The sequence below is a fragment of the Mustela nivalis genome, assembly GCF_964662115.1.
Source record: "Mustela nivalis genome assembly, chromosome: 1".
In the NCBI taxonomy this organism is placed as follows: domain Eukaryota; kingdom Metazoa; phylum Chordata; class Mammalia; order Carnivora; family Mustelidae; genus Mustela; species Mustela nivalis.
The window spans coordinates 128,724,069-128,750,037 of NC_139020.1; the positions used below are offsets into that span (position 1 = coordinate 128,724,069).

General features: G+C 41.5%; 1 protein-coding gene across 9 annotated transcripts in view; it reads right to left on the reverse strand.

The window, feature by feature from the left end:
* Positions 1 to 25,969, reverse strand: part of NEK11 (NIMA related kinase 11) — a 248,879-nt gene that overhangs the window by 67,138 nt on the left and 155,772 nt on the right. For all 9 annotated transcript variants that reach the window (XM_082684325.1, XM_082684317.1, XM_082684318.1 and 6 more), the window contains one exon: positions 24,011 to 24,171. In XM_082684325.1, coding sequence (XP_082540451.1) covers positions 24,011 to 24,171 — 161 coding nt within the window. The remainder of the gene's footprint in view (positions 1 to 24,010; positions 24,172 to 25,969) is intronic.

Genomic DNA, 25,969 nt, shown 5'->3' on the forward strand with positions numbered 1-25,969 from the left:
ATAATAAAAAGCCTTTAGTAGAGGGTATGGCTTGTTGGAAATACCATTGGGTGGAAGAAGAGAGTTGGATAGAACAGGATGGAATGGGAAAAGAACAGAGATATAAAAGGTTAAAAAGTCCCAATCACTGTGCCTGCCACAGGACATGGAGATTTGCAATAAATATCTGAGTTGAGTCAAAGCAATAAAAACAACAAGCACCAGAGTCAGGCTGTAGGAAGCATCTGAGCGGCTGGGACATCTAACATAGAGGACAGGGAATCCTGTAGAAGAGTGTGGGAAGGGCGGAAATAATCCTAATGAAATTGAATGAATGAATGAATGAACGAGTGAGTGAGTGCATGAATACTAACTTGTACTGAAGTTTTAATATGTGCCATTGTTCAACCAGTCTACATGTGTTAATTCATTTAAACTCAACTAAGTGGTGCTATTTTCCTCCCCATTTAACAGTTGAGAAAACCGAGGCACAGACAGGCTCCATATTGTGACTAGTTCATGTAACTAGTAAGAGGTGGAACAGGTGGTATTCTCCAGAGCCTGAATTCTTCTTAGTCACTACAGTACACATACATATACATGTAGATATACAGTACACATACGTAGAGTAGAAGGCAGGGCTCCAAACCCAAGCAGAGCTTCACAATATTACTGGAGGAACCAGAGTGCAAGCTCATGAAAAAAACTCAAAAATAATTCTTTGCTGAGATATATATGCAATATAATGCAGCCTGGGGACAAATGCAGCTACAGATGGGCTGGATGCGGAGGGGTGGGCTCTTCATCAATGGCTTCCAACTCCAGGTTCTAAGAGAACCGTAAGCAAAGCATCAGTTCTCCATCTAAATTCAGCCTCAAGAAGAGTAAACAGTCTGCCAATTTCCCTTCTTGCCCTGAAGACTAGGGCAGAAGAGGTCATGGACAATGACTGAGCTCAATTTACATTCCCAACAAAGGACAAGTAACTTTCTGTCTCGAAGATGCAGATTAATTAGGGCATTAAGACCAAAACTCCAGTTGTACCCACTGAACAATATTTTTAAAATTTGGAAATAGTATCAGACCTACAGGAAAATCTGTATCCACAAATCTGATCCTGTGGATTACAAAATGCATTCCCTCTTTCTGCTGTAATTCATCACTGCATTTGTTTTGTAGCTATGCATATTCTGCCCACCTTGTTTGATTTCACTGTAAATTTCAAGGAAGATATTTATAAGGAAAACTTCAGTGGTGATAGTTCTTGCCAACTTCTATTCTTCCTTTAAAATAGTTTTTTTTCCCATGTATTTAATTTCCTAAGTTTCAGATTTAATATCTGCTATTTCCTAATATACTGCTACCAGAATATTAGAATTTGCCCGATTGTTTGTGGTGGGTATTAGTAAGTTCTGGTTAAATTACAATTTGAAGGTTTTTAAAAAACGCTTTGACCATATGTATGTTTACATTTAGTAACAAATCATTTAAAAACCATTCACAAGTTTTGGGGGGTTTTTTTGTTCGTTTTTTCATTTTTGCTGACTGTAATTCAAAATGAAAGCTTTTTGTTCTGGTATTTATAAGCAGCTGAAGACACCATATTTAACTTTATATCTCAGTGATAGGAAAATAGTTGCATTGACATTAATTCTCATACTTCATATAAGGAGTATTAGTACGGTCCCTTTTTATTATGTTTGAGTTAAATTTTGCTCTAAGGAAAACTACAATTCTTAAGCATCCCCATTATTAAATTTGAAGATTCTTTAACAGATTACAGCAAAGTTCATTATAAAACTGTTACGGTGTCTTCAAAGACCATAAAATCTGAGACACTGAGAGAATTGGTCCGTTTGTATTCTGTATTTCCATTATTTGCCAAAAGGAATGGGGTTAAGATTACATTTGTTTCCTCTCTACTTCCTATGGATCCACATCCCCATGTTTAACTGACATACTAGGGGCTCAGTTGTGTCTTATTAAAGAATATATTAAAGAAAACTCTTTTTAAAAAGTTGCAAAAGCAGTACAAAATTCCCATATACCCTTCACCTTGATGTTGGGGCACCACGTTCACATGCTCATTCCCCCATCTATCTATAAACACCAAGGTCTCTCTACGTTGGTGTCACTGACATTTTGGGCCAGATAATTCTGTGAGTATGTTACAGGATGCTTAGTAGCATACTTGGCTTCAACTCACTAGATGCCAATAAAATATTCCCATCACTCATCTCTCAACCCTGGGATGTGGAAACCAAAACAGTCACAAGGCACTGCCAAACGTTTCCTGAGGGGCAAAATCTCCCCTGACTGAGACCAGGTGATCTACATATATAGCTCTATCTTCCCATACATATTATTTTCTCCTGGTTAAATCTGAACAACTTGGTGATCAAAATAAATTACATTAATAGATTAATAAGCTACAGAATTAAATACGATGCCAACTATACTTTTTAACATTTAAATGAAACTTTCTGTATTTTGAAAAAGAGGGAACTCATTACAAAGATCAGCTTCTTTTATTTTTTTTATATTAAATAATTTAGGAAAGGAGTTAGGGAACTTGTTTTACTGCACTGCAATTAATTTAGCAATAAACCCATTCCTTGTGTTGCAGAAATTATCATTTAATCGAACATAAAAGACCCCAGTAGAAATATATCCACCCCCAGGAGAAAGGAAGAAAATGGAAATGAATACCAACGTCTTTTCAAAAGATGATTTCCACTATTCTGTGCCATGTTTGTACTTCAGCAAGAAGTTCAGTCATGGAAACACCTTGCAGGAGCATATTATGGCTGGTACAATGCACAGATTATGCTGTTGCCTGGAACCTGTGCATTTCCTCACTGTTTCACAATTTAAATTAATCTCTGCCAGAGCTAAGTGGCCTAAAAAAGCAACCACCTCCAGACAGAAGCCAAATTACAGTGCCACCAGCCTGCACTCATTTCAGCCAAGTACCAGGGAGCCGAATTTCAAATGCTGTGCAAATGATGTCACGGTTCTTTTGCTGATGAATGTAGACACTCTTCAGGCCTCCTTCCCCCAAAACCACCAACTCCTCCCTAATAGGAATAGGTCCCTGAGGCATGAGGAACATCAGATAAGACTCAGCTCTGAAAAACTGCCCCACAGATTCAAGTGCAGTCAAACACCCAGATTTTTTTCAGAAGTAGATGCAGTAATTTGGCCAGTATATTAGAAATAGCTCCTAAGGGGGCAAAGGCAGCTGTTCTGAAAAGGTCGGTGGGATCTGTAATGGACGTGAGACCTACCAACACCTGCCCAGAGGCCGCAAAGAAAGCCATGACATCTGGGGCAACCTGTCCTTTGAAACAATGTTTATACAGAGATATTAAAAATAATACATCCGGGGCGCCTGGGTGGCTCAGTGGGTTAAGCTGCTGCCTTCGGCTCAGGTCATGATCTCAGGGTCCTGGGATCGAGTCCCACATCGGGCTCTCTGCTCAGCAGGGAGCCTGCTTCCTCCTCTCTCTCTCTGCCTGCCTCTCTGCCTACTTGTGATCTCTCTCTGTCGAATAAATAAATAAAATCTTTAAAAAAATAATAATAATAATAATAATACATCCTCTAGTAATTCATATTTATTTTTTATTCTGGAAAATAATAGAAAATTATCAAAAGAAAATAATATCACCAAAGTAACCCATCACTGTTGGTGCAACTTTCACCAATATATATGCACATATCTAGTCAGTCTTTTTTACCTAGACCTATCTTTCAGATATTTGAAATTATACTGTAGATGTATGGTATACATGGAACACACAGACAACCATGCATTTTTGTTTGGACGTTCATCCCATGCTAGTAAGAATTCTCCAGGAACATAATTTGAATAGCAGCACAAACTTGCGCTGTATATCCATATCACATTCTTTATCCCGTGCCCCCCTCACCAGACATCTTGTTGCCTCCACTTTTTTTTTGTTGTAAGTACTACTGCAGTGACTATCATGGGACATAAAACTTGGCCCCATGTATAACATTATTTTTTAGGTTAGTGGAATCGTTGAGCCAAAGAATGTGAACTTTTAGAAACTGTCCTCTTTTCTCTGTTCTCACTCTTTACTACATGCTCCACCCATCCCAAGGAGTGCATTTTCTCCACAAGGAGCTCCTTCCTACTTTGTTTCATCCTCCTCTCACGGAAATTTGCTTTCTCTCAAGAAAAGATACTGGGAAAGCCCAGGACAATTGATAAGGCTCATGTGTTATCTCAGGATATTTGTGTTTCGATAAGGGATACCACCTCATATCAGAGGAATGAATTTCTAATAGCAAATTTCAGGCAGCAGAAAGCAGGCATGTCAAAGGAGAAAATCACATGGTATCATTACAGGGCTATAAAAATCATACTGCATAGATTCTCACTTATTCATCAGCAAGTTCTGTCTTACTAAATAATCCAGAATATCTCCTCATCTTAGAGCTAGCCGTGGTGAAAGATTTAGTTCACACACACAGGTGTCACTCCACTACCCAGTTTATTCCATTTAGGAACCATTTACGGAATACTGGTTATGTGCCAAATGTGTACGAAGATGAAAGAGACAGATGTAGCTTTGGGGACAGATGATCCATTTCCATAGATGGGAGAGAAGAGAAGGCATGAACAGAGGCTGGGAGGGGTGAACTTGTGTCCCAGGGTATCCCAGACCATCCTCTTCCAGCAGTCAATTCCCACATTATTTCCCCTGCAATACACACTCTCTACCATCAGGTGGCTGGTGGGAACCCAGAAGCTAAACTGGAAACCAGTACAAAGGCCTTTCTTTCTATTAAAAGAGAAAGAGCCAAACATTAAAAGTAAACATAAAAATCCAACAGCTACTGTAGCTCAAGCCACCATCAGCTCTTGCCTGGACCATGCAACAACCTCCTTTCTTCTCTCCGCTGTAGCACCACTTTAATCGATTTCCCCCACAAGAGTCATTACTTTGTTGCTGTGCATGGAATACAATCCAGAGCCCTGTATACAGAAGGAAATCCTGTCATGGCTTGCCATGCCCCGTTTGATCCCGCTCCTCTCCATCTTTCCAACCTCGCCTCCTCCTGCTTCTCTCCTGTTGACTCTGCTCCAGCCACACTGCTCTCTTTTTTCAAAGGCACCATGATCTTTTGCACCGTGGGGCCCTTCTCATGGCTGAAAATGCCCTGGCTTCACATATTTAAGTGACTGTCTTCCTCCTCCTTCAAATCTCAAACGTTCTGTCTAAATTACATTTCTACCACCGCTTCAGTCAACCCTCCCGCAGTACTCTGTTTCTTTTGATTCACTTATCCAAAGACAAAATTAAATGTTTTGTTCGTTATTGTGAGCTCCATGAGTGCAGGACCGTGCCTGCTGAGTAATTATTAGCTCGGAGCTCGGCACATGGGAAGCAATCAATAAACAGAAAAGTCACACCAAGACAATGAACAGAGTATTCCTGTTTCTACCTTACCATGCAGGTTTTACGTAAATTCAGAGTTCCCAGTCCTGCGCAAACTTGAATGCATTTAGACTTTGAATGCATTTCCCCCATTCAATTCTTTCAGTGGCTCTTATTTGCTGAGCTTCCTTCTGAGCCACCTGATGGTCATCTTCTGCTTCCATCTGTCACTTTCTTTCTTGGCTCTCAGATGTTCTCTCATAAGGCTATTCCCTGACTCCTTCTGAGCTGACCCCAGGGACAGATAGACCTCACAGGCTACTACCCCCAACTGGAACTTCCTTTGGTGAGATCCCTCTCCTGAGCCTTCTGGGAAACTTCCTTCCAAATGTCCCAAAATGATGAATGTGCTTTCAAAGATGAGCCCACTGTGGGCTGAAGCCTTGCACAAAGTTCTCCTTCCCTGTGACCACCACAGAGTACACATTGCTAGGCACTGTGGGACACACAACTACTGAGGGATAAAAGCCTCACATGGAGGATGAGAGTGTCAGGTGTAGAATTTCTCAGCCCAAATTTAGGTTTCTGCTCATTAGTTTCTCAGGCTTTCCTTGCTTCAAGCTTGGTCCTTCCTGGGGCTGGTTCACGAATCCTCCTAATTCCACATTCTAACAGGCCTCACGTTATTTGTCCTACAGATCCTATGACCCATAAGGAACTGGACACTTTACTCTCTGGGTCACAGATTTATCTACCTTGGCCTCAACGAAACTGTAACTCATCAAGGCAATGTATGAAAGCATCCCTGCTACTGTTACTAAAGAACATGTACTGTCATTTATCAAAGTATGTATGAACAACTTTCTAAAATGAATCTATAAAAATATGTCTTGGCAACATGGTCTATGGTATCTTAGAGATTCATAACCTTCATGAACATATTGAAAGCTTTGAAAAGCCTTCTAGTAAAGATCTAAAACCTTGTTTAACATTATGCTTCCCAAGCCTAATTGTCTGTGAAACCCAGTTTATCCTGTGGAAGTCCCAGAAAGATCCTTTGGGAACTCCTCATGTGGGCAAATACCTTAACAGACCTTCCTGTTCTGTACACTCTGGAATCCTCAGTGTCTTTACTGAATTTAGTCCTGGGACTTCACAAGCTATCTGTCCTTACTCTTTTGTTCAAATAAAAGTTTTCTACTATAAGAAACTCTATTCTATTATACATAAGTTCCTCTCATTAGAAGAAAGATTGCTTTAGTATCTTTAGCTCTAAACTGCCTTTAATTTTTCAACTAAGACAGGTCTTTTGTTCTTTCTTTGAGATTAAAAAATAATGTTTCTTTCCCACCCCTGCCCTCAAATGACCTTTATGTTTCTTTAAAATATTTCTTTAAAACATTTAGCAAGCTCTAGCATTTCAACTAGTAGAAATTTATATGTAATTATTTATATCTTGCTACTTCGTATTAGAATTAAGATTCCTTAGATTGTGGAGCAACTTTTAAAGAAAAGATAGAGCATGTTTTGCTTTTTTCTCTATGGAGGTTAACTAAAAGGATTTTTATATGTTAGCCCTACAAACATAGGTCACAGTTACCCAAAGGGATTTTAGGATGAAACTGGAAAAGTATTTTTGAAATCAGTAACTCACATTTGGTGATAGCAGATCTGTATCAAATCCTGTGTTAATTTGAATATTAAAATTCAGTGTGCTTCGATGAATTTCTCAGTCTCCTTTTTTTAATGAAAGTGTAGTTGACATACAGTATTATTTTAGTTTCAGGTGTACAACATAGTGATTCAACATTTATATACATTACAAAGTGATCACCACAGTAAACTAGTTACCGCCTCACTCTCCTTTTAATTGCTGACCTGTGGAGAAAAGCCTAAAAGGAGCAATGGAAACAGTTAACAGGAAACTTTTGCATGGAGTAATTTCTACCTCACACCTGTGAGAGGGAGGCTTTCCAACCTTATTTCTTATTCTTAGGAAGTGGAGCTCTTGGCCTGTTTCTAGGCACAGATCAGCTTTGGAGGTAAGGTATAGTCCTCTTACCCAGTGATTCTCAAATTTCACTGTGTGTAGGACTCATCCAGGGATCTGGCTAAGAATGCAGAATCTGATTCAGCAGGTCTGGAGTAGGGCTGAGATTCTGCAGAATCTGATTCAGCAGGTCTGCAATAGAGCTAAGATTCTGCATTTTAACAAGCTCTCAACAGCAACTGATGTTGCTGGCCCGTGGACCACAGACTCAAGGGCAAACTTTAGCCAACATGAATGATTGGTGATAGTCTACTTTAATGAGCTTGCCATTAAAGTAGAGGATTGTTCTAGAAACATTGAGGAAACAATGAGGATTGTTCTAGAAACATTCTGTTTGCCTTAGAGAATTCTCAACTATTCAATTAGTAAAAATGTTACTTTAAGTTGGGAAGAATTTCCACAAGCACCTATTTTGCTAACTCAAGACTTTTCAACTTCAGTACTAGTGATGTGTTAGGCTTGGTAATTCTTTGGGTGGGGGGCTGTCATGTGCACTGTAGGATGTTTAGCAGTATCCCTGGCTTCTACCCACTACAGTACCCTCCCTCATCCAAGCTGTGACAATTAAACATGTCATCAGACATTTCCAAATACCCTTTGGAAGGTAATACCCGCAATGTGCTGACATGGAATCACTTAGCATCATGATATTTGTTACTCTGTATTATAGATATGAGTTTATAACTTTTAATTACAATGTAGATACATTTCACAACTCTGACATCATCTTCATGTAAAAATCAAGATGGCTTTCAAGAAGCACTATTTAAGCATTAAGACTAAGAAATCTGTCCTTCCCTGCATGGCTTCCAGAACAAGATGCCCTTTCTTTGCTCAGCTTTACATTTAGAATAGTGAGATGTGTATGCCCAAACATATATGTGGGGGGAGGGGCTATAACTATAGAACTTACATTAAAACCAAGGATATATGAAGCAATAGCAAAATCTCTTTACTTTTGTTTTCATTCAAGAAATATGTGAAAAACTTTAGTGTGTATAGTACTAGATATGTTCATGATGAATTAGAGAGTGACAAAACTCAAAAGAATCACATTTATCATTGAAGTCTTCTGTGTCAGATACTTTAATATTTTGAACCTTGCATACACTAGAAATCAAAAATTCAATTAAATGGCAGCTTTGAGTTAACACTTTTTTAATGTTCTGAAGCCTTTTTATGGGCCATTAGAAAACAAAACAAAACAAAAAACCAACCACCTAAAATTGCCAACCACTTCTCTTGTTTTCCTAGTCAACTTAGTATTGGTATAATTAGAGAATTATGACTCCTGAAAAACATAAAAATCTCCCAACCATGAAGAATTCAGTGGTGTACACATTAATAAAAGAAAGGATAAGAACCATATAATCCCATTAATAGATGCAGAAAAAGCATTTGACAAAATATAGCACACGTTCCTGATAAAAACCTTCAACAAAGCAGGGATAGATGGAATATACCCAAACATCATAAAGGCCATATACAAAAGAATCACAGCTAATATCATCTTCAGTGAAGAAAACTGGGAGCCTTTCCCCTATAGTCAGGAATAAGACAAGGATGTCCACTCTCACCAATACTATTTAAGATAGTACTAGAATTCTCTCTTAGGCTCACAATCAGACAACAAGAAAAAATAAAAAGCATCCAAGTCAGCAAGGAAGAAGTCAAACTGTCGCTATTTGCAGATGACATGATACTTTATGTAGAAAATCCAACAGACCCCACCAAAAAATTACTAGAACTCATACATGGATCCAGCAAAGTTGGAGGATATGAAATCAATGTCCAGAAATCTGTTGCGTTTCTATACACCAATAACAAAGTGGCAGAAAAAGAAATCAAGGGATTGATCTCATTTGCAATTGCACCAAAACCAATGAGATACCTAGAAATAAATTTAACTAAAGAGGTAAAAGAACTGTACCCTGAAAACTATAGAACACTTATGAAAGAAGCTGAAGAGAACAGCAAATACATGGAAAAGCATTCCATGCTCGTGGATTGGAAAAGCAAACATTGCTAAAATGTCCATACTATACAAAGCAATATATGCATTTAATGTAATCCCTATCAAAATACCACCAGCAGTTATCACAGAGCTGGAATGAACAATCCTAAAACTTTATGGAAACACAGGAGACCCCAAATAGCCAAAGCAATCCTGAAAAAGAAAAACAAAATGGGAGGCATCATTATTCTGGATTTCTATATTTCTATATATGGTATGGTACTGGCACAAAAACAAACACATAGGTCAATGGAACAGAATAGAGAACCCAGAAATGGACCCTCAACTATATCATCAATTAATCTTCAACAAACCAGGAAAGAATATCCAAAGGAAAAATTCTCTTCAGCAAATGATGTTGGCAAAACTGGACAGCAACATGCAGAAGAATAAACTGGACCATTTTCTCACACCACACACAAAAATAAATTCAAAATGGATGAAAGACTTAAATGTGAGACAAAATCCTAGAGAACGCAGGTAGAAACTTCCTTGACCTCAGCCATAGCAACTTCTTGCTAGACAGATCACCAGAGGCAAGGAAATAAAAGCAAAAATGAACTATTGGGACTTCATCAAGATAAAAAGATTCTGCACAGCGAAGGAAACAATCAACAAAATTAAAAGGCAACCTACTGAATGGGAGAAGATATTAGCAAATGACATACCTGATAAAGGGTTGGTCTCCGAAATCTATAAAGAACTTATCAAACACAACAACCCCCCGCAAAAAAAATCCAGTTAAGAAATGAGCAGAAGACATGAATAGACACTTTCCCAATGAAGACATCCAGATGGCTGACAGACACATGAAAAGATACTCAACATCACTCATCATCGGAGAAATACAAATTAAAACCACAATAAGATACCACCTCACATCTGTCACAATGGCTAAAATCAACAACGCAAGAAACAAAGGTGTTGGTAAGGATGTGGAGAAAGGGGAACCCTCTTGTACTGTTGGTGGGAATGTGCTCTGGAACACAGCATGGAGGCTCCTCAGAAAGTTAAAAATAGAACTAACTTATGAGGGGTGCCTGGGTGGCTCAGTGGGTTAAGCCTCTGCTTTTGGCTCAGGTCATGATCTCAGGGTCCTGGGATTGAGGCCGGAATTGGGCTCTCTGCTCAGCAGGGAGCCTGCTTTCCCCTTCTCTCTCTGCCTGCTGTTCTGCCTACTTGTGATCTCTCTCTGTTAAATAAACAAATAAAATCTTAAAAAAAAAAAAAAAAAAAAAAGAACTAACTTATGACCCAGCAATTGCACTGCTAGGTATATATCCAAAAGACACAAAAACACAGATTGGAAGAGGTACATGCACCCCAATGTTTATAGCAGCATTATCAACAATAGCACACTATGGAGAGAGCCAAAATGTCTACTGACTAATGAATGGATAAAGAAGGTGTGGTATATATACACAATGGATATAATCCAGTCATCAAAAAGTATGAAATCTTGACATTTGCTATGATGTGAATGGAGCTAGAGTGTATTATGCTAAGAGAAATGAGTCAGTCTGAGAAAGACAAATACCATATGATCTCACTCTTATGTGAAATTTAAGAAAGAAAACAAATGAACTCATGGAAAAGGGAAAAAAGAGAAAGAGGGAAACCATAAGGGACTTTTAACAATGAAGAACAAACTGAGAGTTGAGGGAGGGAGGTAGAGGATGGGCTAGATGGGTGAGGGATATGCAGGAAGGCTCTTGTGATGAGCACTGAGTGTTGTGTGTAAGTGATGAATCACTGAATTCTACTCCTGAAACCAATACTGCACTGTATGCTAACTAACTAAAATTTAACTTAGAGAGAGAGAAAGAGAAAGACAGACAGAATACAGTGGTGTAGAGTAAGCAGTTTCCAATCCAGGAAGAAGAATTTTTAGGAGCATTATTTTGTTAGGATCTAATACTCTCATAGACTCAAAGGACCAAATTCTCAATAACATCTGAACATGGATATTCAATAACAGACCAGGTTTATACCAAACCAGAACTACATAGCATCGTACATTTTCATTGTTAGTTCTTACAGGCAAGCCCCAAATGCTGTCATTTGTGCATATCACAAGCACTGGCTTTTCCTTAGAATTCAATCTTTTATATGAAAGTGCACAAGAAGCTGTCTTGAAAATATAATCCAATAACTACACAACTATATTTCTATGTCAATATTCCTGTTAGAAAATGTATCTTAATTTAGCATCTATATCACCTAGGAAAGTTTCAGCTACAAGTAACCAAAAATCTCCATAAACCACCTTAAACAAAGAGCCCCAATATGCTCCTTTCCAGGCATTCTCAGACCCCCTCCTCCCCAAGAAAGTATATCCTCACACTTTTTGGCCAGAATTGATTGCATATTTATTTTAAACCAGTCCCTGGTAAGTAGAGTGTGATGGCCAGATTGGCTGAAACGAATAGGATTTAGGGTGTATTTAAATCATGAAGGGAAGCTGGCCACTGGCCTAAAACTGAGGCTCTGGCAGAATGGACCAAAGGAGAAGGGCACAGCCTAGTGGTTAAGAGCAAGGGCTCTGGAATAAGCCCACCTGAGTTTAAATCTGGCCTTGCCATTTGCCTGTCATGTGACTTGAGCAATTACTTAAACCATTCACATCTTCATTTCCCCATCTGTAAAATGGGTTGTTAGGAGGAATAAATGTTAGCATCCATAAGTACATAGCTCCATGCCTGGCACATTTTAACTATAACACGTGTTTGTTAAACAGAAGGCTCAAAAATATTTGTTTGGTACACAACCAATATGCTCAGTTCTTGGACTGAACCCAGTTTAACTTTCTGCTCAAATTATTGGAATGGATAATGCAGTTGAAGAAATCTCTTTCTGAAGCAGTTGTTTCTGAAGCTGTTGCTGACAGTTACTTATTCCCTTGAGGGAACAAAGCAATGAGAACCTACTCATAGAGAAGCCTAGTCACATGAGGCCTGTTGTCCAAAGTCTAAGGATGCTTGACCTTTATCTGGATGAAGAAGAGATTGTAGAGGAAGGAGCCAAAGAGAGGCAGGGGGAGATGTAAAGACACTGTCCTTCACTCCACGGCTCTCCCTACCCCACCGACCCCAGTAAAATGTAACCAGTTCATAATATTGTGCCCTTCTTGGAATTAATTGTGAATGAATGAATAAATGAATGAATGAACGAACGAGTGAATGAATGAACAAACAAATGGAAGAATGGCAACTAGCTGCCAGACGACCTTATTTTGGGATGAGGGCTCAGTTTAGGAACCAGTAGCCCTTAGCAATTGTACATCTACCTTTAGACATTCTCAAGAACCTCCAAGAGGGTTGTTCTTCTGCTTCATGCCCCTACACCATGAGGTGGTAAAAACCCAACCATCTGTCTTCACCTAGCACCCTCAGCACTCTCCTGCCAGGTGGGTGATGCTGACTCCCAAAGCCACAGCACAAAAGGCTGGACAGTTAGCAACCCAGATATAAACAGTTGCACAGCTATGAAGTGTTTAAGTTTCCTGGGGCTGAAGGCCACTCAGGGTGAGTGGGAATGGGTACCTACGTGGTGTGCTGCCAGGCCCAACACCATTTCTGTCTGTGGAACAAATCCAAACAAAGATCTATAAATGTATACATGGAATGGACATAACCACCCAGTAGAGCTCCAGCCAGAGGGGAGCTCAGCTAAGCTTCATCTCACTCAGACCCTTGGGCCACTCAAGGGTCCCTATCAGTGGGTGTGAGGGTGTGAAGGGGCTGATTTCTTTTACCTCTTCGTCACCGGTCTTGACAGAGTCGTCCTGCAGGATGAGACCAAACCATACAGAACCCTTCTCCCCACTCAAGCTTAGTCATTCTGGACTCAACTTTTTTTTCCCTAAGACACCTCACCTGAGTGTACCTAGGACCTCCTTGAAGCATGACTCCTGAAGTCATGCATGGGCTACAAGGAGTCAAAGACACAGCCTTGATACCGGCTAACTTACACGTGTCACAATATATGTATGGATATCACAATTCTGGTGTAGTTTTTTTTGGTGGTTTTTCTTGTCTTGATGACATCATTGATGATGTATTATTCTTACTGAGGTAAAATTTGCATGCAGTGAAATGCCCAGATCTTCCACATACAATACCCATATTGCCACCAAGTCCCTGAAGTTTCCCTCAGGGCCCCTCTCAGCCAGTCGCCACATTTCACTGCCACTGTCGCTCCAATTTCTACTGCCATAGATTCATTTTAAGACTTGACTTCAGTTGCCCTTCACTGGATTGGCCTTGCGCTTAAAATAAAACCCACTCTCCTTACAAGACCTTGTTGGTGTAGCTACTGCTGGCCTGACCTCTCCAATAGCATCAGTCTTCTTGCAATTTCTCAAACTTGCCAAGCCCTCTCATGACCTGGGCCTTCCTACACACACTACGCCCCTCTGAAACACTCCTCTGCCCACTCTGTTTTCTTACAGCAGAGAGTGCTTTTTCCATCCCACAGCTGAGAACCCCTCTGCTAGGAACTTCCTGAACCCCTCTCAGGAGGTGTTTCGACCCCTCCCCCAAATGCCCATTTCTTCCATCACCTCAACTTCTTCCTTTCCTCTTTGCTCTAGCTGTGTGTGTTCTGGCGTATTGGCTACCTGTACCACTAGCTTATCCTTGTAGGCATTTATTCATCTATTTACTCCCCAATATGTGCTCAATGTTTGCTCTGTGCTGAACACTATTCAGCACACTGGGGATACAGCAGTGATACAAACAGAATCTTTGCCCAACTGGATTACATTCTAGAAGGGGGAGAGAAACTATAAATGAGTAAGCAAATAAACAGTGGTAGGTCAGAAGTGTTAAGATCTACGGAGGACAATACAGCAGGGAAAGGACACAAGGACTTCTCACACCAGCAAGTGCTAAATTCTCTAAGTAGTCTGAGTCCTCCCCAAGATGATGGCATATAAGCACAAACTTGAAGGTAGAGAGGGAGCAAAATAATTTGTGTATCTGGAGGGGAGTGCGTTCTAGGCTTCCAATGGCAGAAACGTGCCTGATGTGTTCCGGAAACAGCAAGAAGGCTAATGTGACTAGAGTGGGGTGGGCAAGGGTGATTCTCACAGTGATGGAAGGGAGGAGATCTTCCATGGGTGATGAGGGGATGCTGCAAGGCCATTTTGAACAGACTTGTGCCTTTTCGTTTGAGTGAAGTATGGGAGGGAGGGTTACCAGGAGGCCAGTTGGAAGCTACTGCAGTCATACACTGGGGAGGCGATGGTGGCTCCAGCAGTAGGAGTAGAGGTGCTAAATAATGGTCATCTTCTAAACATTGAGTCAATGGGTTTTGCTCATGCACTGGAAGTGGAATGTGAGTGAAAGGACATGCAAGAGTCAAGGTTGACTCAGGAGGAGCTGACTGGGCCTGGGGCTGGGGTGTATTCCTTCAGTTTTGGACATGCTTAGTTCAGGATGTCTATTAGAAGTCCACATGACATCTATCCCCACTCCTGGACAGACGGGGGATATGAATCTGGAGACAGAAGTGCAGAATGGAAGAAACACATTTGGGAGCTGACAGTCTATGGATACTCCATAAACACAGGAGACTAGGTGAGATGTCCATGAAGGTGGCATTGGGTCAGCTTTTCACGACCTTCCACCCAGTGCCTCGAACCCTCATCTGTGTGGTGTATGAATGTAAGACCCAAGCAACAACCCACTCATGTTCTTTCCCACAATCCACCCATGTTCTTATACTAAGCTACTGTCCATTCTTTAAACTCTATCCACTGCATCCTGCAAAATGTCACTAAGTTACAGAAACCAAACACCAAGGTGACCTTATCCATTTTCTACACACTCAGATGGACCTTTCACATCTCACTTCGATCTCATTGGAAGGCAAACCCTTGTTTATTTGCATTCATAATTCATAGGATGGCAGAGGGTGCCATTCGGTGCAAAGCCACAGGACAGAGTGGATGGCACCTTCACAGAAACTGTCCCGAAATCAGGAAGCTGACATCTTCACTCCTAGCTCACCACCAATGGTCACCTCTGTCAAAGCAAAAAAGGTCTCAGTGCTTGTGTCATGACGGGAACACGGAGCCACATCTGCCACATTCAACCTGGAGGCAAGCCCCCAGGCTCCCGTCACTCCAAATGCCTCTGTCACTGAATTCGGAGTCACTGAAACGTGATTGTCAATGTGTCCACATTTCACTGCTCATGCCTTGTTTATTCTGCATTATTAAAACCTTCTCATTGAAGCTGTCTCCTATTAGTGCCCAGGTTTGCATTCATAGGTATCTGATCCAGAACTCTTTGGACATTTTGGATCACAGTTTGGAAATGTAAAAGATGGAGAGGAGGGAAAGAAAGCAGGGCTGCTGGGAGTGGCATCACGATGGCCACCCAGCAACTTGTGCAATGAAGTTTTCAGGAGCTGGGGAGGCTGAAGGAGTTGTAGCAGTGTGCCGGGAGCCTGCCCCCAAGCCACCACCCCTCCCTCCCAAAAGCTCACTTGCTCCTGATGAACTATTTATCTCTTCTCACGCCACGTGCCCGGTAGTCTAGGGAGGAAAGTCCTGCCATTTAAGGAACGTTGATCGATTCATGTTCCAAAAGATAGCCCTTGTGATACACACTTCTTTATGGAACGTTATTATTTTTGACTCCAGTTCTAGCTTTACTCCTACATGAATCCCACAGAGTACGTGGGAAACTTGGTCCTGTGTTTTCAACACGATTTTAAATCCTCCGGTCACGTTCTCACACATTTTGGAGCTGCCCCTTAGGTCCCAGGCATCTTCTTTTCCTCTCCTTTACGAAACTTTTACATTCACTTCTGCACTCACCCCACATGTCTCCTCATTGACAAGGAGAATTTGCTGGTTTGAATTCCAGCTCTGTCAATGGACTGGGTGACCTAGGTCAAGTCAGTTATTCTTTCTTTCTGTGTCGCACTTTCCTCTTTGTAAAGTGGGACAGAAGATGTTAGCTCCGGAAAGTATCTGTGAGTATAAAATGGGACAAGGCATGGAAAGGACTTAGCATGGCACCTGTTGGGCTGCAAAGCTGACCCTGTCTTAATAAGAATGATTGTTGCTTCCTCTGGTATGATGTGGTCCTATGTGGGTCATGTAGAAAGGACAGTACCTCCAACAATGTCCCAGATGTGTCACATTCCTTTCTTCCTAGACCAGACAACTTGAAATGGTATTCACTCTATCTTTCCAGATGAATAAAATATTCAGAAAATAAAATTAAATTTCTCAGGACGCCTGGGTGGCTCAGTTGGTTAAGCAGCTGCCTTCGGCTCAGGTCATGATCCCAGCGTCCTGGGATCGAGTCCCACATCGGGCTCCTTGCTCAGCAGGGAGCCTGCTTCTCCCTCTGCCTCTGCCTGCCATTCTGTCTGCCTGTGCTCGCTCCCCCGCCTCTCTCTGATAAATAAATAAAATCTTTAAAAAATAAATTAATTAATTAAATTTCTCTGTATAAATGAATCACAGAAGAGTGGGAAGGGCCCTTTGTTTGCAAAGACCATGTGGGAGGATTCTCCTATTCTTTGTAAACTCATTCATGCCCTGTACGGTCTGGGTAGCTCGGCTCAACTGATAACTGTGGACACATGACTTGAGTGCTGGTGAAGAGGAAGGGGACTTGTTGGAGAAGTCCAAAGGTGCCATTCCAACTAGGCTTACCCACTTTGCAAAACCAGCATACACCACTCCACCATACTTACCTCAGGAATAGCACAGGAGGGCCCAGTGTGGGCTGCTTGCTGTCCCTTTCCTTTCCCAGTTGCTGTGAACCTCTGCTCAGTCACCAACATGGGGGTGGTGGAGGCTAGGGGAGGATCCCACCCTCCACACTGAAAGGAGCACACAGATTCTGTGCATTCCCACTCAGTTTTGTTTTGTCTTTTTCTACCCCATCATCTTCCTTCTTTTCCTCCATTCTGCAAAAAGTGTGGTTGCAATCTTCAATACAACAGTGGGTCCAATTGAAAAGATTTAGGGGCTAAAACCTCCTACAAAGCCCACAGTGCTATGTTCCACAGCAACGTTTGTTGGTCCCTGTCTGGCCCGCAGTGAGCTATGCTTTAGCCTGGACAAGAAATTGTAGCGAAGGAAGGCAGAATAACCATGCTGAAAATGAGGCTGGAATAGGGCCGGCAGTAGAAATTGTCCCATCAAAGTGATTCCTTTCAGCAACACACACGGGGTCTACAGAAGGCCTATTACCGGGGCGCCTGGGTGGCTCAGTGGGTTAAAGCCGCTGCCTTCGGCTCAGGTCATGATCCCAGGATCCTGGGATGGAGCCCCACATCAGGATCTTTGCTCAGCAGGGAGCCTGCTTCCTCCTCTCTGCCTGCTTTTCTGCCTACTTGTGATCTCTGTCTGTCAGATAAATAAATAAAATCTTTAAAAAAAAAAAAAAAAGAAGAAGGCCTGTTACCTGGAAGGCGTGACACATGAAACCACTGGTTTCCTCTAACGCCTCAGCAAGATGGGCTGCTTTACAGCCTGGGACATGGGCGGGTGCTGATGGAGAGATGTTAAATAGCGGGGCTGACTGCTTCTTAGAACCAATGACCTCTGAGGCCAATTCCAGACAAAAACTCTTTCCTCCCATGCATGAAGTCAGATGAATTAGGTCAGATCATGCAAAATCCCAGTTAAATAAGCCCTACAGTTTGGACTCAAGAGTTTTGGCATCTTCCATTAAATCAAACAAACAAAAAGATGGGAGGAGGAGAGAATTCTATATCCTGTAACAGATGTGAGAGACAGGCTCTTTTTTGTTTTAATTTCCATAACTCGGCACTGTTCCTAGAACGAGTGTAAATTTTGCTTCGTGCACAGCTCAGTAATTCTGTTCAGGAGAACAGAGCCAGACAATGCGGTGGCCCTCAGCTATCCCCTCACACCTACTGTGTTTACCCAGTCCTCACAGAGGAGGGATTATAATTGCAATAATTAAATAGTTGTCCCGGAAGACTGTATGGAGGAATGGCTAAGACACATGTCAGATCTGCAGCTCTCCTACTTGTTAGCTCTGTGCTACTTGGTGGCTGCATTCCCCTCACGGAGACTCAGTTTCTTCTTGTGCAAGCTGAGGCTATCACAACAGACTCATCTTTCAAGGGACCTGAGTTTTAAAGTCAGTGCTTAATACAGTAACCAACTGCAGACTAATTATGCTGTTTCTTTTTAAGCATCAAATGGAAGAGCTGACTAGCACTGAGGAACTGCATTGTATGAAGAACACGTGGTTGTAACTACTCTAAGTCTAGGGCAAGAATTCAAAGCACCAAGAGGTTCTCAACCTGAGAGATGCATGGACCCTGAGAGGCAGTGGGGGACTCTGGATTTATAGCCCTCAGCCCTTTCTCCATCCGGGGCGTCCAGTTTTTGGTTCAAATGTCAGGCAGAACTGGCCGGAAATCACTAACCCAAGCTTTCTTCCTTTCTTTTGCCCACCTGCCTTGTTCCTCACTCTCACCTTCTCCCTTGTTGGAATTCCAGCCAGTTCAATTCCAGATTGATGCAGTTCAACTAGAATACACGTATTAAAGGACCGACTTGCAAGAATGAAATAAAATATGCATCTGTGCCCATAGCCGAGATGCACCCCTTCCATTTCTCTTCCAGAGCCAGCCTGCTGCCAACCTTGCTATGAAGCCAGCTAGCCACCCTCAGCTGCTGCTCCAGGATCGGCTCCTCCCGGCAGCTCGCAGCCAGTTCAAGCATTAGGAAACCAGAGCCAGGCCATTCCCACCCAGTCTGGCCTCCTCTGATGGCGAGGGCAGACTTTGTCTGGGGCTCTCTTATGGGCACCGTGAAGACCTTTCCAGACCCCGCATGTTGAAGGTGCCATTCAGTCCTGCCTTCCCTTCCATCCTTACCCACAAAGGTGCAGACTAGCATCGTGGTTTGAGGCTTTCCCCAATTCTGTCTTGTCACCTGCTTCCCAGAGGACCTGGGCTGACATGTCATATAAAGTACAGGGCATAGAATAAAGGTTCAGGAGATGTTAGATGTTACTGTTATAACAATGAGGATTTATTAAACTAATGACTCTACTACCAGAAGACGCTCAGAGGCACATATTCTCATGATGACCTGATCCGAGAGTCCTCAGTAGACTCTTGGGCCTCGCCTAGCCTACATCAATTTCTCTGCCCCGTGGCACCATTCCAAGGAGATCATTGCACTTTTCCTAATGCTTTGCTGTGCAGAGGGAATTTGAAAGCCACTAGAGGATTTGGTGAAAGCTTCAAAATTAGCTGGAAAAATGGGCCTCCACAGCCCTTTGTCTTGGCAAGAACAAACATCATGGTCCTAAGAGTCTTCTTAAAACAAGTATTGCTGAAAGCCACATTCATTAAACAGAGCCTTTCCTGAGGGAGTTCTGTGTGAAGTTATTATGGTCTACCTAGCGTGTGTAGCGTGCACACAGGACATTGATTAGTCTTGCAGAGGGAAATGGTGGTCAAGGCAACGAGGGAAAACAGAAGGGTCTCTGAATACACCCCATCAATCTGCGGCCCTAAAACATATCCATTAGAGCAGAAACACTTTTCAGTGACAGGTCCCACAAATACTGTTGAAACCCCTCTTATGATGACAGCTATAAACTCCATTCTCCTGAGATCTAAGAGGCTGGTTCCAATTCAGTGACCACAGCCTTCACAGAGTAGCTATCAACAATATGATAATGGCTTGTGATAAAGGTGCTGTTGATGTTCGGCTTAACGCAGCAGAGAGGGAAGGAACGATCAGCAGCAATTAGGTGCTTAATAAAAACCACTTTGGAGATGCTGCTGCTGAAATGATTGTCACAGGTGGCACAAGGGACTCAGCAATCAATCCCAATGAAGCCCATGGTTTTTTGTTTTTTGGTTTTTTGGTTTTTTTTTAAAGCACCTCTTCCATCAAATACAAACTATGTGACTTTTGCTCTACCTGAAGGAATAAGAATCAACTTGATCTGACTACTCACATAAAAGTCATGGGTAGAAGGACCACTGAAGACCTTGGGCACACTTGGGTCAATGGTGAGACTAGGGGGAGGGAAGGCAAATCCAAGTGATGGCTGCAGTTTTCACCTAATTCACAAAGCCAACAGTGATCAAGTCTCAGCATAGTGTTCTGTAACTACAATTTGAGTGTCACTAGTTAAATATCCTAGAAAGGGAAGAGCAGACACCCATCACAACTGCACACTCACCCTCTTTGGGGTGGAGAAAATAATATCAGATTACAGGAAAAACAAATGGGACTGTAGTTACCTATCTTTCCACAGATTATTCAATGAGATTTCCACTCCTGTTTCTATTATACTAAAATTACTCTAGCCTGATACACATTTTGTACCAGAAAGAACACTGGCTGGTAAGCATGACAGACCCAGACCTGTTCGTGGTTCTGAGCGCCTTCCCTAGTTGTGTGGTCACAGGCAACCTACTTCTCTCAGTGACTCAGTTTCTTCATCTGGAAAACATAAATAAGAATAACTACCCAACGGTTTTGTGAGACAAAATACCCATGTGGGTGTGAGAGGCCTCAGCATCCTGTCCCAATAGATTTAAAATCAACTCACAAAGTCTAGCCTGTATCCATTTCTCTGCCCCTGTGGCACCATTCCAAAAAGATCACTCTTTTCCTAACACTTCACTGAGCAGAGAAAATTTCAGTTATCATATCACATGTGACAGATGCACGGCCCAGAGAGCAAAACTGCTGTCCTATATTTATCATTGGTCCTAAGAAATAAAAAGGAGGGAATTTTTTTTTTAATACCACAGTTGTGAAATCTCACACTAACATTAGAGAGTTTGGGAAGTTTCATAAAAAATCCACAAGATGGGGTGCCTGGGTGGTTCACTCAATGGCCCCATTGACTCTTGGTTTTAGCTCAGGTCATGATCTCAGGGTCATGGGATCAAGCCCTGTGTTGGGTTCCATGCTCAGCAAGGAGTCTTCTTGAGAGTCTCTCCCCCTCTTTCTGCCCTACCCACAGCTCATACACTTGCTCTCTCCAAAATAAATAAATAAATCTTTTGAAAAAACCCACAGGATTATGCTAAACGAAATAGATCAATCAGAGAAAGACAATTATCCTATGCTCTCTCCGATATGAGGTATTCGAGAGGCATGATAGGGGGTTGTGGGAGGAAGAGAAGGAAAAAAATGAAACAAGATGGCATCGGGAGGGAGACAAACCATAAGAGACTCTTAATCTCAGGAAACAAACTGAAGATTGCTGGGGGTTGGGGGGTAGGGATAGAGTGGCTGAGTTATGGACATTGGGGAAGGTATGTGCTATGGTGAGCACTCTGAGTTGTGTAAGACTGATGATTCACAGACGTGTATCCCTGAAGCAAATAATACATTATATGTTAACAACAAAAAAAAACCCTACAAGATGGCTGGGTATCATCATCATAATTAATATCTCATTAATTAATTATTAAATTTTAGATACTATTTTAAGTACCTTACATTGATTACCGCATTTTAATCCCCAGCCTACTCTGTGAGGTAGGAGTCATTACTGTCCCATTTTACAGATTACAAAACTGAGGCACAGTGAAATTTTGTAACTTGCACAAGGTCACACAACCTGCAAGTAACAAAGGCTCGTCTTGTATACAGGCATTTTGATTTCCAGCCCTGTTATAAGTATGCCAAAGTATGCCAAAGACGGGACTTCCAGACTGGCTAGCAAAGTTCTATTTCCTGACCTGAGTGGTGTTTGCTGTATATTTTATTCATGTGTATTTTCTGAATCAATTTTAATCTATTAAAAATAAAAAGTAAAACACTAGTAGCTAAAATTTTGTCACTTGGTGTTTTGTGTAAAAATGGATGTGTTTTTGCAACCATAGGCACAGAAAAATGGTTCTGCAATATTGTAATATTTGTCTCCTATTATAATATTTGTCTCCTGGTTGGCTGCAATATTATAATATTTGTCTCCTGGTTGGCTCAGTCAGAAGAGCATGGTGAGACTCTTGATCCTTGGGTCATTAGTTTGAGCCCCATGTTGGGTGTAGAAATTATTTAAATAAATAAAAAAGATTTGTCTCACATGTTTAGGACCGTGGCACAGAATGAAATGGGAATTGTATTTTAAATGTGTGGTAGGAGGTGCTGTTGTTCACCAGAGTCCATTGGAAAATGGGGAAATGATAGAAGGGAAGCATTTTTATTTTGGCATGCTGAATCACTCTCTGCCTTGACTGTATTTCTTTCAACATTCATCTACTTCTCTCTTCACGCATTTGTCTCCTAAATTCTCGTTCTCCTCTTTCTCTCATCCTTTTCTCTTCTTAGCCTCATATCCATATCCTTCTAGTTTCCCTTTCCTTGTCTCTTTCTCTTTTCTTATATAGAACCTGAAAACATTTCTTATTGGCTTTATTTATTGAATATTATAATATTTATTGACTATTACATTCTTTAAAAATTATTGTATACAAACTTCAATTAATCCTCATGAATTAAGTTTCCATTGATACAGGTACCCCTTGATTGACTTCTAATTTCCTAGCTTAATGATTCCCAGTAACAAAACTTCTGTGCCTTAAGAAATTTTAGGACTGGGGGTGCCTGGGTATCTCAGTAGGTTAAAGCCTCTGCCTTCGGCTCCGGTCATGATCCCAGGGTCCTAGGATCAAGTCCCGCATCAGGCTCTCTGTTCAGCAGGGAGCCTGCTTCCTCCTCTCTCTCTGTCTCCCTCTCTGCCTACTCTCTCTCTCTCTCTGTCAAATAAATAAAAAAATCTTTAAAAAAAATTTTTAGGACTAGAAAGGTTACCATGTTATGGCCTAAGAGGAAAATGAAGTTTATGAGCATAAGTTGCCCAAAGTAATCTGCTTACATCTTACATACCTCTTGCTTTTTTTTTTTCTTTCCTATAGACACCTGGCAGAGAAATCACATGTTGGGACTGTTTCTTAGCCTATAACCCAGCTAGGGCTTAATCTTGCTATTGTTAAAGAGATCTATGCCGAGGACATACAGAGACTCAGCACTGTGTGGAAGGATGGGCCCACAAAGGCTGGGCATGGCCAGAAAGATCATACCCTAATCCCAGGATCTCTGGGCCTCATTCTCAGAACTAATTTGTGCACTAGGACATGACTCAAAAATCTGATTACCAGGCAGAAAAGTGTATTTTTAAAAATCTGCATATCTCTTCTAAAGAGACACCTGCATTCTTTATTTAACAGCTGTATACAGGGTGCTCTTCAGTGCAGTGTGTATCATCTTTCCACTTGAATAAGTACTGGGTGCTCCAGCCCATCCCTCATCCACTTGGTCCACACCAGAATCTCAGAACTCCATGCGGTCCTAACTGTCCCTGGACCCATTATACTGGGCCTTTATAACAAACCCTAGTACCCTCCCAATGCAAACAAACAAATAAAAACAAACAAACAAACAAACAAACCCCAAAACACCCTAGCCCCCCATCCCCACTTCAAGTTCTAAGATTTCCTTGACTCTCTTTGGGAAGTCACAACCTGGTCAGGACCTCAGACAGCTCCACATCTCTGTTGGGGAGCGGCCTATACCTGTTGGAATGTTCTGTAAGCAGGCTGGGGTCCCTCATCCTTGACCTCTTCCTCTGCTGCTGAGAACACTGTTTCTTCTTCTTCCTCATCACTTTCTTCAGAGCAGGAATCAAAGGCATCAGCATAATACTCTTCAGCCACAAGCGGGTCTTCAGGGATCTCTGAAATAGCAAATAAACAACAATCAGACCCTATAAGTCATTAAATTAGAATGAGTCTAGGATCTCCCATATTTTCCCAGAGATATATGTTATGCTTGCACTGACAAAGCTTTCATGGAGTGTAGAGCTGAATATTAGCTTCCTGAAGTGTCTGGTTGACTTTAATAAATACTCAGCAAAATTAAGCCAGTAGAGGAAAGGCGGGATGATTCATTTATATTTTGAAGGTGGAAGAATAAAACCATGACATGAGAAGAAATGATCTCCTTTAAAGTCTTTACATTCAGAGGCATGAATCCTTAAGACAAATGAGGGGATTTAGGAACAAACACTGGATTAGAGGCTTTGGCTGCAGGACCCTATTACACACCCACATTAAACTTCTGCAGAGGCTGTTGGAGCAGAACTTGGTCAGCACTCTTCCCTGTTGTTTCTTTTTTAAAAAAATATTAGTTATGAGACCAGGCAAGATGGATAGGATATACAGCAATGGCATTTAGGCAAGCCGAGGGAAACATTATGAGTTTTTTCCCAACAGGCTATGAAGGCTTTTGAGGTGGAGTCAGCTGGGACCTTGCTTACTCACCTCTATATGTGACATTTATTTTTTTTAAGATTTTTATTTATTTGTGTGAGAGAGAGCACGCACGCACAAGCAGGGGGAGCTGCAGGCACAAGGATAAGCAGTTTCCCCACTGAGCAAAAAGCCCAATATAGGACTCAATCCCAGGACTCTGGGATCATTACCTGAGCTGAAGGCAGATGCTTAACTGACTGAGCCAACCAGGCATCCCTATTTTTTTTTTTTAAAGGAAAGACCATCCCTTAAGTTGATGCCAAGAAGTGGCTACCTAAGTTATTTTATGCAATGTTATTACTAACTAAAAACGTAATTTTTACTTATAATGGTTTTCAACCAAGAAAGGCCAAGAATAGGTCACCAAAAAACAACAACAACAAAAACCCATAGCGATATCAACTCCAATTTCCTAAAGAAGGCCTAGAAATTGGGAAATACTGTTGGGGAGAGGAGTGAATTACAGTGACAGCCCACACATTAAAACCATGGGCATTTTTGGCTTTGCACCAGACTCTGATTTATAAACAAAAACAACTCTTCTGATTTATAACAAACAGCACTGTATTTCATCCCACTGTTTCTACTCTGTGTTTACTGGGGGAAAATACGGAATTACGGGTCAGAGAATTAGGTTTGAATCTAAGCTCTACCACCTCTTATGTAAGAAGTGAGGCTAGGAGCTTGAGCTTCCTGAGCCAAGTTCTCCAGTAAAACTGGCATAAGGGAAACCTAGCAGGGTAGCTATGAAGATCCAGTAATAGGATTCTTATGAAAGCATTGTCTATAGGGAAACTTTATAAAATGTTCACTCAATTTCCACATCTGAAAAAAGGGGCTTGTTAACTGATTCCAGAATCCTCTGGAAGTAAGATACTTAGGGACTACTTTAAAATCTTTGTTATCTATGGTTTCCCATAAGACAAAAGAGGCAGTGTCATGGTATCAAAATTAGCTCAAAAGACAAAAATAATATATACTCAAAACTGCCTTTGCCAGCTTCTTAGGAAGGAGCATATTGGGCATTTTGGAAACTCCAACACAGCCTGTTTCCCTTCAGATCACATGTTTTCAGTTGAACAGCAAATGAAGTAGATTCTTTGTATCTAGGGGTCATGTTTTATAAAAATCTTTATTCAAGATTGATTAATGAAATGGAATGGTGGACAGAATAATGTGACTCCCTGTGCCTCTTCGTCCGCTCCCCAGCATCTCTCTTTT